General features: G+C 45.4%; 1 protein-coding gene across 1 annotated transcript in view; it reads left to right on the top strand.

Annotated features, from left to right (window-relative positions):
- NADSYN1 (NAD synthetase 1) overlaps nt 1-9,950 on the top strand; it is a 154,966-nt gene extending 145,016 nt beyond the window's left edge. The window contains exons 20-21 of the mRNA XM_069221909.1: nt 6,951-7,127; nt 8,483-9,950. Coding sequence (XP_069078010.1) covers nt 6,951-7,127; nt 8,483-8,536 — 231 coding nt within the window. The 3' untranslated portion in view covers nt 8,537-9,950. The remainder of the gene's footprint in view (nt 1-6,950; nt 7,128-8,482) is intronic.
- The last annotated feature ends 5,552 nt before the right edge of the window (nt 9,951-15,502 follow it).

The following is a 15,502-nucleotide window of genomic DNA, read 5'->3' as shown; positions in this document are numbered from 1 at the left end:
ATAGCCACCGACTGCTCCAGAACCCCCCCAAAAAGCCTCACAAAAGTACATAAACATATACAAGCCATTAGAACTGGGGCTGTATCTTGTTGCAAACATGATCTTTAGGACATTATTCACACCGACTTGGCATTACAAAGTAACATCAAGGGTTAGGGCCCAGTATATGGGTTATATTGATTTAGCCTTCCAAAGTAACCATGACGTGTACGGCATGTGTTACTTTGTTACAGCATTAAAAGTAATGTTTGTTTTAGGACATATTAGTTACATTGACAGTATTACAAAGTAACATTGATTTTTGGGGCATCATGTGTTGGTTCTATTGATTCAGCATTCCAAAGTAACCATGACGTTCGATGGCATCTGTCGCTGTAGATACACATGGTATGCATGAGCTCGCCATCTGGTGTTGGGTCGGAGTGTTACAAGTTGTTTTTCTTCGAAGAAGTGTTTTCGAGTCACGGGGCCGAGTGACTCCACCTTCTGTGCTCATTGCGCATGGGCGTCGACTCCATCTTCGATTGTTTTCTTTCCGCCATCGGGTTCGGACGTGTTCCTGTCGCTCCGAGTTTCGGAACGGAAAGATAGCTGAAGACGGAAGATTTTCGACGGTATCGTTGCGATCCGGTTAGAGATAGACACATACGACGACGCGTTGAACATCGAAGCGCTTCGGTGCCCTTCGGGGTAGATTTCGGCACCCCGTCGGGGCCTAGTCGGCCCGACCGCGTGGAGGACAACGCCGATGGAACGGACCCCGTTTCGATTCTGCCCCGAATGCCACAACAAATATCCTTATACGGACCTACACTCGGTCTGTAATCTGTGCCTGTCACCCGAGCACAGCGAAGAATCCTGTGAGGCCTGTCGGGCGTTCCGGTCCCGAAAAACTCTGCGCGACCGTCGAGCGAGAAGACTGCAGATGGCGTCCACGCCAAAAGAGCGTCGACAGTTCGAGACAGAAGAGGAACAGGAGGAATCCTTTTCCATCCAGGATTCAGACTCCGACGAGCTACACTCTACAAGAACTGTGAGTAAGACGTCGAGATCAAACCTTAAAAAAGGAAAGAAGGCCCAGGGGACGCCACTGCCAACCGGCCATGGCTCCACCCAAATTCTCGGTGACCAACAATCGGCACCGAAAAAGGCCCATTCAGTGTCGAGATCGTCCGACTCCGGTCGAGACACCGGCACGCAGCCTCCTCGAGACCGAGAGAGTGCTAAACAGAAGCATCGACACCGAGAGTTCGGTGTCGACACGGATCGACGCCGAGACAGTGGCGCCGAAGACCATAGAGGCCCAGAATTTTCGGCACAGAAAAAGAGGAAGGTTACCTCGGAGCCGAAAAAACAATCGACAGGGTTTTCGGAGCCGAAAAAAGCGACATCAGACCCTGTTTCTGGCTCCTACACTGAAGAGCATTCTATGTCTTCTCAAATGAAGAAACATAGATTTGAACAAGAACTGCAATCCACTGACGTGGATCACACGCAAAAGCGTATCTTTATTCAGCAGGGGACTGGGAAGATCAGTACCCTTCCACCTGTCAAACGAAAGAGAACGCTTCAGTTTACTCCTCAGCAACAAACAGCACAAAAGGTAACACCTCCTCCCTCGCCTCCACCTGTAACTCCGGCTTCGCCAACTTACACCCCGTCACATTCGCCAGCTCACACCGCCATGAGCCACGATGACCAAGATCAGGATGCGTGGGACTTGTACGACGCACCAGTGTCTGATAACAGCCCAGACACATACCCAACTAGGCCATCACCACCGGAAGACAGCACAGCCTACTCACAAGTGGTGGCTAGAGCAGCACTATTCCATAATGTGGAACTACACTCGGAACAAGTAGAGGATGATTTTTTATTTAACACCCTCTCCTCAACCCACAGCTCCTACCAAAGCCTGCCGATGCTCCCAGGCATGCTACGCCATGCAAAGGACATTTTCAAGGAGCCAGTTAAAAGTAGGGCAGTGACGCCTAGGGTGGACAAAAAGTATAAGGCGCCTCCTACGGACCCCGTATTTATCACCTCTCAGCTGCCACCAGACTCTGTGGTGGTAGGGGCTGCCAGAAAACGGGCAAACTCACACACTTCTGGGGATGCACCTCCCCCAGATAAAGAAACTAGGAAGTTCGATGCAGCCGGGAAGAGGGTTGCTGTCCAAGCAGCAAACCAGTGGCGCATCGCAAATTCACAAGCGCTGCTAGCGCGATACGACAGAGCCCACTGGGATGAGATGCAGCATCTCATTGAACATCTCCCAAAAGATCTGCAAAAAAGAGCAAAACAGGTTGTTGAGGAGGGTCAAAACATTTCCAACAATCAAATACGCTCCTCCATGGATGCAGCAGACACGGCCGCAAGAACCATTAATACGTCGGTTACCATCCGTAGGCACGCATGGCTCAGAACGTCTGGATTCAAGCCAGAAATTCAGCAGGCAGTGCTTAACATGCCAGTAAACGAGAAACTTCTGTTCGGTCCGGAGGTCGACACAGCCATAGAAAAGCTCAAGAAGGACACTGACACTGCCAAGGCCATGGGCGCACTCTACTCCCCGCAGAGCAGAGGATCTTATAACACCTTCCGCAAAACACCTTTTAGAGGAGGGTTTCGGGGTCAGGCCACACAAGCTAGCACCTCACAGTCCGCACCGCCCACCTACCAGGGACAGTACAGGGGAGGTTTTCGGGGCCAGTATAGAGGGGGGCAATTTCCTAGGAATAGAGGAAGATTTCAAAGCCCCAAAACCACTACCAACAAGCAGTGACTCACACGTCACTCACCCCTCCCACACAACACCAGTGGGGGGGAGGATACATCAATATTACGAAGCATGGGACAAAATAACTACAGACACATGGGTCCTAGCAATTATCCAACATGGTTATTGCATAGAATTCATGCAATTCCCTCCAGACATACCACCAAAATCACAAAATTTATCAAAATACCATTCACAGCTTCTAGAGATAGAAGTTCAAGCACTACTGCAAAAAAATGCAATAGAATTAGTACCAAGCACACAAATAAACACAGGAGTTTATTCACTGTACTTCTTGATACCAAAAAAGGACGAAACACTGAGACCAATTCTAGACCTCAGGGTAGTAAACACATTCATCAAATCAGACCACTTTCACATGGTCACACTACAAGAAGTGTTACCATTGCTCAGAAAACACGACTACATGACAACCCTAGACCTCAAGGACGCATATTTCCATATACCAATACATCAATCACACAGGAAATATCTAAGGTTTGTATTCAAAGGAATACATTACCAATTCAAAGTATTGCCTTTTGGTTTAACAACCGCTCCAAGAGTATTCACAAAATGCCTAGCAGTAGTCGCTGCACACATCAGAAGGCAGCAAATACATGTGTTCCCGTATCTAGACGACTGGCTAATCAAAACCAGTTCGCTCACACAATGCTCAAACCACACAAATCAAGTCATACAAACCCTCTACAATCTAGGGTTCACCGTCAACTTTGCAAAATCAAACATTCTGCCAAGCAAAGTACAGCAATATCTAGGAGCCATAATAGACACGACAAAAGGAGTAGCAACGCCAACTCCACAAAGGATCCACAATTTCAACAGGGTCATTCAACACATGTCTCCAAACCAAACAATACAAGCAAGAACAATACTACAGCTCCTAGGCATGATGTCCTCATGCATAGCCATTGTCCCAAACGCAAGACTGCACATGAGGCCCTTACAACAGTGCCTAGCCTCACAGTGGTCTCAAGCACAGGGTCACCTTCTAGATCTGGTGTTGCTAGACCGCCAAACTTACCTATCGCTTCTATGGTGGAACAGTATAAATTTAAACATAGGGCGGCCTTTCCAAGACCCAGTGCCACAGTACGTAATAACAACAGATGCTTCCATGACAGGGTGGGGAGCACATCTCAATCAACACAACATAAGAGGACAATGGAACATACATCAAACAAAACTGCATATAAATCATCTAGAATTATTAGCAGTTTTTCAAGCACTAAAAGCTTTCCAACCAATCATAACCCACAAATACATCCTTGTCAAAACAGACAACATGACAACGATGTATTATCTAAACAAACAAGGAGGAACACATTCAACGCAGTTAAGCTTGTTAGCTCAACAAATATGGAAGTGGGCAATCCACCATCAAATTGGTCTAATAGCACAGTTTATTCCGGGGATCCAGAATCAGCTGGCAGACAATCTCTCTCGAGATCACCAGCAAGTCCACGAATGGGAAATCCACCCACAAATTCTGAACACCTACTTCACACTCTGGGGAACACCACAAATAGACTTATTTGCAACAAAAGAGAACGCAAAATGCCAAAACTTCGCGTCCAGATACCCACACAAGCAATCCCAAGGCAATGCCCTATGGATGAACTGGTCAGGAATATTTGCTTACGCTTTTCCTCCTCTCCCTCTCCTTCCTTACCTAGTAAACAAATTGAGTCAAAACAAACTCAAACTCATTTTAATAGCACCAACGTGGGCAAGACAACCCTGGTACACAACACTGCTAGATCTGTCTGTAGTACCACACATCAAACTGCCCAACAAACCAGATCTGTTAACGCAACACAACCAACAGATCAGACACCCGGACCCAGCATCGCTGAATCTAGCAATCTGGCTCCTGAAATCCTAGAATTCGGACACTTACAACTTAGCCAAGAGTGTATGGAAGTCATAAAGCAGGCCAGAAGGCCATCCACTAGACACTGCTACGCAAGTAAGTGGAAAAGATTTGTTTGGTACTGCCATCATAATCAGATACAACCACTAGAGGCAACTCCAAAACATATAGTAAATTACTTGCTCCATTTACAAAAAGCAAAGCTAGCCTTCTCTTCTATTAAAATACATCTTGCAGCAATATCTGCATACCTGCAAACTACATATTCAACTTCCTTGTATAGGATACCAGTTATCAAAGCATTCATAGAAGGGCTTAAAAGAATTATACCACCAAGAACACCACCTGTTCCTTCATGGAACCTAAACGTGGTTCTAACAAGACTCATGGGCCCACCTTTCGAACCCATGCACTCTTGCGGAATACAATTCCTCACCTGGAAAGTTGCCTTTCTCATCGCCATTACATCTCTAAGAAGAGTAAGTGAAATTCAAGCGTTCACAACACAAGAGCCTTTTATACAAATACATAAAAATAAGGTCGTCCTACGACCTAATCCAAAATTTTTACCAAAAGTTATTTCTCCATTCCATCTAAATCAAACGGTAGAACTACCAGTATTCTTCCCACAGCCAGATTCTGTGGCTGAAAGAGCACTACATACATTAGATGTCAAAAGAGCATTAATGTACTACATTGACAGAACGAAGAACATCAGAAAAACTAAACAGCTATTTATTGCATTCCAAAAACCTCATGCAGGTAACCCAATATCAAAACAAGGTATAGCCAGATGGATAGTTAAATGCATCCAAATCTGCTACCTTAAAGCAAAAAGACAACTGCCCATTACTCCCAGGGCACATTCAACAAGGAAAAAAGGTGCTTCAATGGCCTTTTTAGGAAACATCCCAATGCAAGAAATATGTAAGGCAGCCACTTGGTCTACGCCTCACACATTCACCAAACACTACTGTATAGATGTGCTATCCGCACAACAAGCTACAGTAGGTCAAGCTGTATTAAGAACTCTATTTCAGACAACTTCTACTCCTACAGGCTAAACCACCGCTTATGGGGAACTAACTGCTTACTAGTCTATGCATACCATGTGTATCTACAGCGACAGATGCCATCGAACTGAAAATGTCACTTACCCAGTGTACATCTGTTCGTGGCATCAGTCGCTGAGATTCACATGGACCCACCCACCTCCCCGGAAGCCTGTAGCAGTTCAGAAGTTACCTTCAATTTTGTACATTTGTATATATATTACTTAATCCTTTAATAGGTACATACTTACATTTTTCATTGCGCGGGCACTATTACTATAGTACAACTCCTACCTCACCCTCTGCGGGGAAAACAATCGAAGATGGAGTCGACGCCCATGCGCAATGAGCACAGAAGGTGGAGTCACTCGGCCCCGTGACTCGAAAACACTTCTTCGAAGAAAAACAACTTGTAACACTCCGACCCAACACCAGATGGCGAGCTCATGCATACCATGTGAATCTCAGCGACTGATGCCACGAACAGATGTACACTGGGTAAGTGACATTTTCATTATAAGGCATTTCTTATTGTTACTTTGATACGTTATAAAGTGGCATACAAATTAACATTGATTGCTGGGGCATCGTGTGTTGGTTACATTGCTTAAAATCTGTTCTGCCATCTATATTTGGTACATTGGTTCATCATAAGTACTTCAGTTAGTGCAACATGTTTTGGATATATTGACTCTGCTCTGCAAAGCAACAGCTGATGGGATCCTGGAACACGGTCTCAGAATGCGCGAGACAATACTCCAAGTCCCGACACTGAGCAGCAGCTCGTGAGACTCATCCCCACTGAGTGAGACTGTTCTACAAGAAATTAGATTCGTACTCAGTTCATAATGCTGCACGTGTCCCCTTTGTGTATTGTCCTGCCCCTGATTGCATCCCAACCCTCTCCTGCCCTGTCCTCGGGTGTCATTGTTACCTCATTCAGTGGTTGGTCAGCTATTGTTATTGTTGCAGGAGGCGGGTTGACTCGAACAGGAATTAACATGGAAGCACATTTGGATGTGACCTTAATTTCTCTTTGAAATAAGAAACGTGTAACTCCAATTATGTATCTGTGGGTACTGCTGAGGAACAGGTCGATATTATTATATTGAACGTCACATCGTGCCTACCGTGTTTAAATCTGGAAAAGTAAACATTGTATTGCATACCTCGCAGTTCTACAGTGAGAACCTGCTAGCCTGAACTTCTGTACTTTGTCCACTAGGTGGCAGAAAAGGTGAAGCATTTTTTCAGATCCTACTCCATGAACAGGCACAAAATGACAACGCTCACACCTTCCTATCACGCGGAGAGCTACAGCCCGGATGACAACCGATTTGACCTCCGACCCTTCCTTTATAACACCGCATGGCCCTGGCAGTTTCGGTGCATCGATGAGCAGGTACAGTAGCCCAGTGCTTAATTTGTAAATAAAAACGTGCCGGTGCCCTAAGCTCTCTTTTGAAACACGCGGCTGTTGCAATTAAATGTGCGAGCACGGACTACATAGACAGCATAATCCTGAAGCCATCTCGGGCCTCTTTGGTCCATTTACAGCCACTCCCTGCCCCTCCGGCTCACTCTCGCAGCTTTCCGCTTTCTCCCTTTGTGACGATTTTTAGTTTTTCTCTTCGTCAGTCTTTCCAATATTTGTCTTTTGTACGCAGTAAATGCTTGAGGCAGAAAAATAAGTGCCGGCCCTAAAAAAAAATAACCGCCTGTGCAAATTAATCACTGCAGTAGCCAACTGCCTGGCCTTTCTTTTGTGGCGTTTCTAAGGCGTATTGTGCTCGTTTGCTCTTTGGCGCAGCCAGAGTTCCACGTACCCGGCTGGACCATCGCCTCAGGCCCCAGCCTACTTTTCAGTAGCCCAGCACATGCCTATGCTATGATAAAATACCTTAAGCAGTTGTTGAACACTAAAGGCAAGAGTGAAGTCCAACCATAATTTTTTATTGAGTATTTAGGTTGCTACCGGTAAAGTGTCCTGAAGAAGGCCCCTTTTAATCCATGAATGAACAACCTACTTTTAGAGGTGCCTCAGATGCCTTGTAATGGTGGATACAGTCAGGGCAGTGGAACAAATCTTAACAAGACCCACACTCCAGGGGTCTTCCCAGTGCAGCAGAGCACCCCAGGCCAAGCCAGAATCACACATTATGCCCCAACCTGTGGCTGGTCAGAGGAGTATTGGCCTGGTTCAGACAAGGATTCTATCTCAGCCAGCTTAGTTGCTTTGTGTCCTACATTTAGTCGGTGGTTATTACATGGTTTCCCTGCCATACATCTGCAATTTCACACAATTGCACTCCCAAATGTCACAAAAACTATGTTTGCCCCCGCTGTGCTCACAGACACAACAGTAGAAAGCCCCTCAAATCAGAATCCATGCAGCTAAATGTCAGCAACTCACTTTAAACTGCGGCTCTTGGTGGTCAACAAAATCGGTCTCTGGCAATGCATCACTCATGTAATCACTGTTCTTTTTGCTTAGGTTAAAACAGTATGAACCAATGAATGACACCCTGTGCACGTCGGTGAAACCCATTTCACTGAGTGCATCTATTTGCTGACATGACGTTTCGTAGGGGCGAACCCTATTCTCTATTGCGCATGTAGGGAAAACATGCGTTAGCATGTTATTCAATGCCCTGAACAGTATTTCCAAACACGCTAAGGATCTCAGTGATGTCAATAGACATGAAGAATGACTAAAACCTTTGCGACAACCTAATGATGGGTCATTTTCTTTTCCAGGTGTCCAAGCTGGAAAAGAAAGCTGAACTGTCTGCACATGAGGAGTTGGATTGATTTTATGCTGCTGTTTGACTTTTGTTTGTCTTTATGATTCTTCCACTCTTTGCCATGAATTTCTGAATGCGAATCGCTCCAAGAAAACACTGAATTTTATCACTGCGTTCCTTCCACATAATGTCAATGCTACAGTAATGCAATCAGTGCCCGAATAGCGGATGGATAGACTGAAATCAGTGGTAAGTGCAGAAACATTGTTAACCTCTTGCCTACCCATCACTCAAGGTTGCTTGGTGGTAGAGAGGTGGCCTGGAGAGACCAGCACATTTTCCAATTAGCTTTTGAAGGCTCAGGGGTCCACGAGACATCTCTAGGTGTGGAATTCCACAACTGTTCTCCAGTTACTGTGAAGGTAACACAACAGGGCGCTGAACCTCACATTCTCATAAAGCGCGGATGAGCGCTTTCAGAAACTGGAAGAGATTGATCAAATTGGTATTTTCAGAGGAGTAGCAATGCCAGCCAGTGGGAAGTCAACTTAGGTGCAGTGAAAACCACAGACACGCATTAAATTAATCTACGCTCCAAAATGTCTTCCTATGTGTACCAGATTTTAAGGCCTTGAAATGTAGATTCGTGCTTTTGATCTACAATGGGTATCACAGTCCCCATTTTAGTAAGTGGCTAAAAGGATATATGGGCAAAGAAAGGGACGCGCAAGGGATCTTTTTGCATTCCCCGCTCCTTCAAAAGATGCAGTTAATATAGTGGGTGCCCAATTGCAAACTCGCAGAAACAGGCCGCAGAAGGTAAATTTCCATTCTCTGAGGCTCCTTGACAAACACAGCGGCTGAATGTGTCTGCAAGGATTAATTACCTTGTGGGTTCCACCTTGTAGGTAGAAGGAAGAAAAGTGTCAGTAGGCTTGGTTGCTGGGCAAGAAGCATCGTTCACTGCCCGGGAGACGGGCATGAGCTACACCGCCCAGTTCCATGGAGCAAGATGAATAATCAAGGTACTTAAGATGCTGTCACTGGGTGTTTGACACATGGCACGGTTGCTTATATATGAATTTCCAACTTCAGGTCTCATTGCACAGCAGGGTACGCTCCAGGCATATAAGATATTGGTGCGGAGATGGGGGTTAGCCACACGGAGCGGTGCCCGGGAGGCTGCTGATATGCGATGTTACAGCTGTGGGTGTGACAGCACGTAGGGGTACGCTGGAGGGCATTACATGACCTGGCATATTTTGATGTACTGATATAGCTGTGCTATGCTAGACAGCTGGTTATAACTTGTGTAGGTTTTTAGACTATTTAGGGATGTGTGATGAAATATATGGGGCTTATCTAACCTTTGCCCTAATATATTTAATTATTGCTGAGTTGTTTATTATAGTTAGTCATTCTACTGCTCGATTTACAGACAGGGAGGTTATAATAAATACTTATATATTTTAAAATACCAACCACTGTGTGTGTGTGTGTGTGTGTGCGTGTGGGGTTTAAAAGCCTCTGAAGAGGAGAGATTCTCTGACTGGTTTTATCTGACTTCCATCATTCTCATCTATCTGAGCATAACTCAGTGGGGAAAGAGTGAAATACCCTGTTCGATGGCATATGTTGCTGCAGATACACATGTTTGGCACAGTCCGCTGCCTGGTGTTGGGCTCGGAGTATTACAAGTTGTTTTTCTTCGAAGAAGTCTTTTTGGTCACGGGACCGAAGGACTCCTCCCTCCTCGGCTCCATTGCGCATGGGCGTCGACTCCATCTTAGATTGTTTTTTTCCGCTGTCGGGTTCGGACGTATTCCTTTTCGCTCCGTGTTTCGGTTCGGAAAGTTAGTCACAATCTCGGAAGAAAGCGTCGGTATTGTTCCGTTCGGTATCGGGATAGTTAGGTACATCGACACCGATCATCGGAAGACTTTGGGGTAGTTTCGATCCCCCATCGGGGCCTGGTCGGCCCGACCGCGTGCGACATCGAAGCCGATGGAACGGACCCCGTTTCGTTTCTGCCCAAAATGTCACAGTAAGTATCCTTATACAGATCAGCACTTGGTCTGTAACTTGTGCTTGTCCCCCGAGCACAAGGAGGATACCTGTGAAGCCTGTCGAGCCTTCCGGTCCAGAAAAACACTCCGGGACCGAAGAGCCAGGCGTCAACAAATGGCGTCCACGTCGACAAAACAACGTTTCGACGAGGAAGAGGAAACATTCTCGGTTCCGGAATCAGAATCCGGAGACTCCGACGTCGAACAACAGCAACAAACTGTGAGTAAGACGTCGAAAAGTAAATCCATCGACAAACCGAAAGCCCAGGGGACGCCACTGCCAACAGGCCATGGCTCGACCCATAAAACAGGCGACCCGTCGAAGGCGCCGAAAAAGGGCACGCCCATAGCGAAGACACCCGACTCCGGTCGAGGGACCGCCATGGAGCAACCTCGGAGCCGAGAAAGCGGCTCCGAGAGACAAAAACAAGATACCGGCACCGAAAAACATCAGCACCGAGAATCCATGCCGAAAGGAACAAAAATTCTGTCGGTGCCGAAACCGAAAAAAGATTCTCTCTCGGCGCCGAAAAATACCACACCTTCATCCTACTCAGAGGAACAAGGAATAAGTGGCCAAATGCACAGATTTGGACAAGAGCTCCAAAGTGTAGAATCGGACTACACACAAAGGAGACTGTACATCCAGCACGACACAGGGAAGATATCAACCCTTCCCCCAATCATGAGGAAAAGAAGGATCGGACTTCCAAAGGATGACGCACAACCACAAGCCAAAGTGGTTAAAAAAGTCACGCCTCCGCCCTCTCCACCACAGGCATCGCCGGCACAAACACCGCCACAAATGCACTCACCAGCGCAAACTACCATAAGTCATGACGATCAGGATCAAGACGCTTAGGACCTGTATGACACCCCAGTGCCGGACAATGATCCCGAGTCATACCCCACAAAGCCGTCACCGCCAGAGGACAGTACCTCATACTCGCAACTGGTGGCTAGGGCAGCAGAATTCCACAATGTCCAACTGCATTCCGATCCTATAGAGGATGATTTTTTATTTAACACCCTCTCGGCTACACACAGCCAATATCAATGTCTCCCAATGCTACCAGGGATGTTACGGCACGCAAAACAAATTTTTGAAGAGCCCGTAAAATCAAGAGCCATCACCCCAAGGGTGGATAAGAAATACAAACCACCACCCACAGACCCAGTGTTTATTACTTCGCAGTTACCACCTGACTCCGTGGTAGTAGGGGCAGCTCGCAAGAGAGCAAATTCACATACATCTGGCAACGCCCCACCTCCGGACAAAGAAAGCCGAAAATTTGATGCGGCAGGGAAAAGAGTAGCATCACAGGCAGCCAACCAGTGGCGCATCGCAAATTCACAAGCGCTGCTGGCCAGATATGACCGCGCACACTGGGACGAGATGCAACTTCTCGTAGACCATCTTCCCCAGGAATACCAAAAAAGGGCGCAGCAAATAGTGGAAGAGGGACAAACGATCTCAAACAATCAAATCCGCTCTTCACTAGACGCAGCCGATACTGCAGCAAGAACAGTCAACACTGCTGTCACCATAAGGAGACACGCTTGGCTACGCACTTCAGGCTTCAAACCTGAAATCCAGCAGGCTGTCCTTAATATGCCCTTCAACGAGAAACAACTTTTTGGCTCTGAAGTGGATACAGCCATTGAAAAACTTAAAAAGGACACAGACACAGCCAAGGCCATGGGCGCACTCTACTCCCCGCAGAGCAGAGGCTCTTTCAGAAAAACTCCATTTAGAGGGGGGTTTCGTGGCCAACCCACAGACACCACCAGCCAACAAACAAGAACCACACCATATCAGGGTTCCTTCCAAAGGGGAGGTTTCAGGGGATATCGGGGGGGCCAATTCCCAAGGAGTAGGGGAAGATTCCAGACTCCAAAAACACCTCCACCTAAACAGTGACTTTCAAGTCACGCAACCCCTTCACTCAACACCAGTGGGGGGAAGACTAAGCCAATTCTACCAATCTTGGCAACAGATTACAACAGACAATTGGGTATTAGCAATAATCCAACATGGCTATTGCATAGAATTCCACAACTTCCCACCAAACATCCCCCCCCAAAACACGCAAAATGTCACCACAACATTTAGAACTTTTAGGACTAGAAGTTCAAGCACTACTGCAAAAGGATGCAATAGAGTTAGTACCAGTACAACAAAAAAACACAGGAGTTTACTCCCTGTACTTTCTAATTCCAAAAAAAGACAAAACATTAAGACCAATATTAGATCTCAGGACACTAAATACCTACATCATATCGGACCATTTTCACATGGTCACACTACAAGACATCATTCCACTGCTCAAACAGCAAGATTACATGACCACGTTAGACCTAAAGGATGCGTACTTTCATATACCAATACACCCTTCTCACAGAAAGTACCTACGGTTCGTATTCAAAGGAATACATTACCAATTCAAGGTGTTGCCATTCGGAATAACAACTGCACCAAGAGTGTTCACAAAATGTCTAGCAGTAGTAGCAGCACACATCAGGAGACAACAGATACATGTGTTCCCTTACCTAGACGATTGGCTAATCAAGACCAACACAGTAAAAAAATGCGCAAACGACACCACATTTGTCATACAAACCCTTCACAAACTGGGGTTTTCCATCAACTATACAAAATCACACCTAGAACCGTGTCAAACACAACAATATCTAGGAGCAACCATCAACACATCAAAAGGAATTGCCACTCCAAGTCCACAAAGAGTGCAGGCATTCCACAAGGTAATAAGTGCTATGTTTCCAAACCAAAAGATACAAGCAAAATTTGTGCTAAAACTTCTAGGCATGATGTCATCATGCATAGCCATTGTCCCAAACGCAAGACTACACATGCGACCCTTACAACAGTGTCTAGCATCACAATGGTCACAGGCACAGGGTCAACTTCAAAATCTGGTGTTGGTAGACCGCCAAACATACCTCTCGCTTCTATGGTGGAACAGCAAAAATTTAAACAAAGGGCGGACATTTCAGGACCCAGTGCCTCAATACGTTATAACAACAGATGCTTCCATGACAGGGTGGGGAGCACACCTCAATCACCACAGCATTCAAGGACAATGGGATATACACGAAACAAAATTTCATATCAATTACCTAGAACTGTTAGCAGTATTTCTAGCGTTAAAAGCCTTCCAACCCATAATAACACACAAATACATTCTTGTCAAAACAGACAACATGACAACAATGTATTATTTAAACAAACAAGGAGGAACACACTCAACACAATTGTGCCTCCTAACACAAAAAATTTGGCAGTGGGCGATTCACAACAACATTCGCCTAATAGCACAATTTATTCCAGGAATACAAAACCAACTAGCAGACAACCTTTCGCGAGACCACCAACAAGTCCACGAATGGGAAATTCACCCCCAAGTTCTGAACAAGTACTTTCAAATTTGGGGAACACCCCAGATAGATTTGTTCGCAACAAAAGAAAACTCAAAATGCCAAAACTTCGCATCCAGGTACCCACACCGCGAATCACAAGGAAAATGCTCTATGGATGAGTTGGTCAGGGATATTTGCGTACGCTTTTCCCCCTCTCCCTCTCCTTCCATATCTAGTAAACAAGTTGAGTCAAAACCAACTCAAACTCATACTGATAGCACCCACATGGGCAAGACAACCTTGGTATACAACTCTACTAGACCTTTCACTAGTACCGCATGTCAAACTACCCAACAGGCCAGATCTGTTAACACAACACAAACAACAGATCAGGCATCCAAACCCAGCATCATTGAATCTGGCAATTTGGCTCCTGAAATCCTAGAATTCGGACACTTAGACCTCACACAAGAATGCATGGAGGTCATAAAACAAGCTAGAAAACCTTCCACTAGACACTGCTATGCATCTAAGTGGAAAAGATTTGTTTACTACTGCCATGCCAATCAAATACAACCATTACATGCCTCTACTAAAGACATAGTAGGATACTTACTACATTTGCAAAAAGCAAATCTCGCTTTTTCATCTATAAAAATACACCTCGCAGCAATATCTGCTTACCTACAAACTACTCATTCATCGTCTCTATTTAGAATACCAGTTATTAAAGCATTCATGGAAGGGCTAAAAAGAATTATACCACCAAGAACACCACCAGTTCCTTCATGGAATCTTAACATCGTCTTAACAAGACTCATGGGTCCACCTTTCGAACCCATGCATTCCTGTGAAATGCAATATCTAACCTGGAAGGTCGCATTTCTCATTGCAATCACATCCCTCAGAAGAGTAAGTGAAATACAGGCATTTACCATACAAGAACCATTTATTCAAATACACAACAATAAAATAGTTCTAAGAACAAATCCAAAATTTCTGCCAAAAGTAATCTCACCATTCCATTTAAATCAAACAGTAGAATTGCCAGTGTTCTTCCCACAACCAAATTCTGTGGCTGAAAGGGCACTACATACATTAGACATCAAAAGAGCACTAATGTATTACATTGACAGAACAAAGCTAATCAGGAAAACAAAACAACTGTTCATAGCTTTTCAAAAACCACACATAGGAAATCCAATCTCTAAACAAGGCATTGCTAGATGGATAGTCAGATGCATTCAAACATGCTATCTTAAAGCCAAAAGAGAATTGCCTATTACACCAAAGGCACACTCAACCAGAAAGAAAGGTGCTACAATGGCCTTTCTAGGAAACATTCCTATGAGCGAAATATGTAAGGCTGCAACCTGGTCTACGCCTCATACGTTTACTAAACACTACTGTGTAGACGTACTAAATGCACAACAAGCTACAGTGGGCCAAGCTGTACTAAGAACATTATTCCAAACTACTTCAACTCCTACAGGCTAAACCACCGCTTTTAGGGGAGGTAACTGCTTTATAGTCTATGCCAAACATGTGTATCTGCAGCAACATATGCCATCGAACTGAAAATGTCACTT

This window comes from Pleurodeles waltl, chromosome 3_1 (genome assembly GCF_031143425.1).
Source record: "Pleurodeles waltl isolate 20211129_DDA chromosome 3_1, aPleWal1.hap1.20221129, whole genome shotgun sequence".
Lineage (NCBI taxonomy): Eukaryota > Metazoa > Chordata > Amphibia > Caudata > Salamandridae > Pleurodeles > Pleurodeles waltl.
Note: the sequence above shows the minus strand (reverse complement) of the source record. Positions and strands in the feature narration are given on the sequence as shown.